General features: G+C 49.3%; 1 protein-coding gene across 3 annotated transcripts in view; it reads right to left on the bottom strand.

Annotated features, from left to right (window-relative positions):
- LOC103924353 (aldose reductase-like) overlaps positions 1 to 3,005 on the bottom strand; it is a 29,837-nt gene that overhangs the window by 15,803 nt on the left and 11,029 nt on the right. For all 3 annotated transcript variants that reach the window (XR_663980.1, XM_009332865.1, XM_009332866.1), the window contains exons 2-3: positions 2,407 to 2,574; positions 1,025 to 1,141 (exon numbers count right to left, since the gene is read on the bottom strand). Coding sequence is in view for 2 of the 3 variants with exons in the window: in XM_009332865.1 (XP_009331140.1) it covers positions 1,025 to 1,141; positions 2,407 to 2,574 (285 nt within the window). In the remaining variant the exon portion in view is untranslated. The remainder of the gene's footprint in view (positions 1 to 1,024; positions 1,142 to 2,406; positions 2,575 to 3,005) is intronic.

Genomic DNA, 3,005 nt, shown 5'->3' with positions numbered 1-3,005 from the left:
GGAACTATAGCCTCCAGGCTCATATGTTCACTTCATATATTGTTCTTTTGTGCCCACTTAGGAAGAACTGTTTTGTTCTTTTTCCAGAAGGACGTCAGGGGACTTAGGTACTGGGAACATGTAGCTTTGGTCTATACAGCACCAGATCTGCTGAAAAGAGGTATTATGTGCAGTGACAGTTCTTCCGTGACAGAGCTCCGCGTAAAGCTGCTAATACTAGGAAAATCAGAAGAGCCTTTGTGTACAAGTTATGAAAAGACACCAAGACCGAACTGTGTTTAACAGCTGTTTGATATTGTCACCATGAGACAGTTTCACTTTCATGGCTTTGTTAACGTAAAGTTAAAATAGAGTATGAAATAAGGACGAGCATCTCAAAAGCAACAGGTAGGATAGAGACTGATCAGACTGCAGCAGGAAGAAAAGGCTAAGGCTAGAAGTAGTCAGCCTGAGACATCAGCTCCTTCACTAATCTGTGAGAGAGTTTAGGCCTCCAAGAAGTTTCACCTTTTGAATTCCTGTCTCAGTGGAATAACACTAACGCTCCTACAGGCAAGGTCAGCTCAATCTGTACTGTATTAAGGACTTGGTGATTAAAGAGAAATGGAAAACAGAAATATTTTGTCTTTCTTTGTGATTCTGTAAGACGCAGAGGAAAATTTCTGACAGGCAGCAAAGTGCAGCCCTCCTTCCCGCAAGAGGTAATTTTGAGATGAGCATACACTGATTTGTAAAAGAAAGGGAGAGCAGCCTCTCTTATGCTTGCAGCTGGGAGACCTGCCCCTAGTTTTCAGACCATCATTCCAAGGATCAAAGGGATACGCAAGCAACAGTCTCAGGAGTAGAGATCAAGAGCCTGGCTCACATGGCCAGAGTAAAGCTGAGCACCAGAGCAGTGCTGGTACACACACCAGACACGTGATTATCTTTCTCAGCCAGAGCAATTGTTGGGCTGTAAAGCCATACAGCTCCCCAAAACCAGTAATCACAAGAAACAAAGCCAAGGGCGTTGCTGTTACTGTACCTTGAACCCAAGAGGCCAGTGGATGAGGTAGAGATCCAGGTAATCCAGTTTTAGGTCAGCAAGAGTCTTCTGGCACGCTCCCTTCACCAGAGGCTTGTCATGAAACGTACACCACAGCTAGAGACACAAAAAAGGCACACCATGACCTCCTGGGTTAAAGCTCTCAGGTACTCTCCTGCACAGGACAGAAATGCTCCATCTTCTTTGGAAGGCGATGTGGAACGAGGCCATCCTAGCGCTCTTCAGAGGGGGCTTGCTCTGTGAGCAGGACTGGCCCGTGACACTGAAGGCAGTATGTGCAGCGGCAGTACACATGATCAGACAGATCTGTAGTAAAAACTCATAGTGCAGGGTCAGACTTATGTGGAAGAGGATGGCTTAGCTCAAGAAAGCTTTCTGTCAGATTTGACCATTTGTACATTTCCTGTAAAAAATTAGCAGGCAAAGCCAAGAAAATACAAGACAAGCCACAAAGAAGTGGTTGGCACCAACCTTTAGCAAGGTAAGAAGTAACTTCAGAACCCAGCTAAATATCCTGTTTTCCTTAGTAAGCAAGAGAAAGAGAACCCACCAACCACACCTTCCCTGGGACATGTGCTGAGCAGATTACACTGTCCCAGGGTGCCCAGAACCTCATCTTCCTCACACAGCAGAGACACCCCTTTGGCAGGACTGCGAGCCCGGCTGCTGGAGCAAGCACCAGCCACTGCCAGGCTTTTCTCCTCTGCTGTGCTGTAGCAGTCAGTGAGGTGCTGTTACCAAGTTGGTTCTGCATCAGCCTGTGACACCAAGTGATCTCAGACCTCTGCAACCTCTGGGTTTCTACCTAGCTTGGTGCTACCTGGCCCACTCTACCTTTTTCTGCCTCTCTTCTTCTGCACCAATTGGTCTGCAGGTGTCCTCTCTGCTCTGGCAGAGCTATGAGATGCAGGGCCAGGTTCCTCCTCATCCATCCCCCAGCACTTCTGGGTCTCCTCATCAGAGTGCCAGACCACAGCAGTTGTGGTGCTGTGGTGCTCAAGTTCTCAGTAGATTTTGAGGGGAAATCACAGTCTTGAGTTCCGTCAGTGTTATCAGATTGACTGGAGAAGAAAGCTGCCACCAGACAGTTAGGATAAAGGCGACTCCTCCCTGCTTGAAGCTCAGGGAACTCTCTCTTCCTATCCAATGGCTACAACAATAAAAACTACTATCAGTGGACAGAAAAGAATCAAACTGTATCACTGTGATGATGAAGTGAAAGAAGAAAGTAGTATCCAGAGTGATCTCATTTACATTATGAGTTTCTCCAATACTACAGCATAAAACTACTTAGTTTCTTACTACAAAAATATCACAGGTAAAGCAGGTCTGTCCGTGATCCAAGACTACCTGATCTTTACCTTACTGACGATGAAGAGGTCCTCTCGTTTCACATTGCCTTCCTTGATTTTCTGCTGGATCCCCTCCCCAACTTCCTTCTCATTCTGGTACACGTAGGCACAGTCAAAGTGGCGGTACCCAGCATCGATGGCAGCCATCACTGCAGCCTCCACCTTACCTGGGGGGGACTGAAGGGAAAAGGGTATGGTATGTCTCAATTCGGGATTCTCACGTGCTGCTCCTTAGGCAGCTAGAGGGTAGATAAACACACAAAGGGGCTTTAAGAGGAGCCTTTCCATAAAGCTTTCTTGAGTCTGTACACATCCCAAGCACAGGCTCCTGAGCCTCCAGCCTCTGTCACCACACTCCCAGGCAGGGCTCTAGGGAGCCTTTGCACAGCTGAGGCGCCAACACCAGGACCGTTCTCCAGGGCCGGGCCAAGGCCTCCTCGCTTCCCCAGGCTGCTTCTCAGAGAAGCAGCCCCCGGCAGCTTCAGGAGGGGCCTCGGCGACCCGCGTCCCTGGGCAGAGCCCAGCAGCGGCGCAGGGACTGGGGCTGCTGCGAGGGGCCAGCGGGCAGGGAGGGACCCTCGGTGCCAAACGCCGCAGCGGCACCGCCG

The sequence above is a fragment of the Pygoscelis adeliae genome, unplaced genomic scaffold (assembly GCF_000699105.1).
Source record: "Pygoscelis adeliae isolate BGI_AS28 unplaced genomic scaffold, ASM69910v1 Scaffold38, whole genome shotgun sequence".
Classification (NCBI taxonomy): domain Eukaryota; kingdom Metazoa; phylum Chordata; class Aves; order Sphenisciformes; family Spheniscidae; genus Pygoscelis; species Pygoscelis adeliae.
The sequence above is the reverse complement of the archived record's forward strand: the minus strand, read 5'-3'. Positions and strand labels throughout refer to the sequence as shown.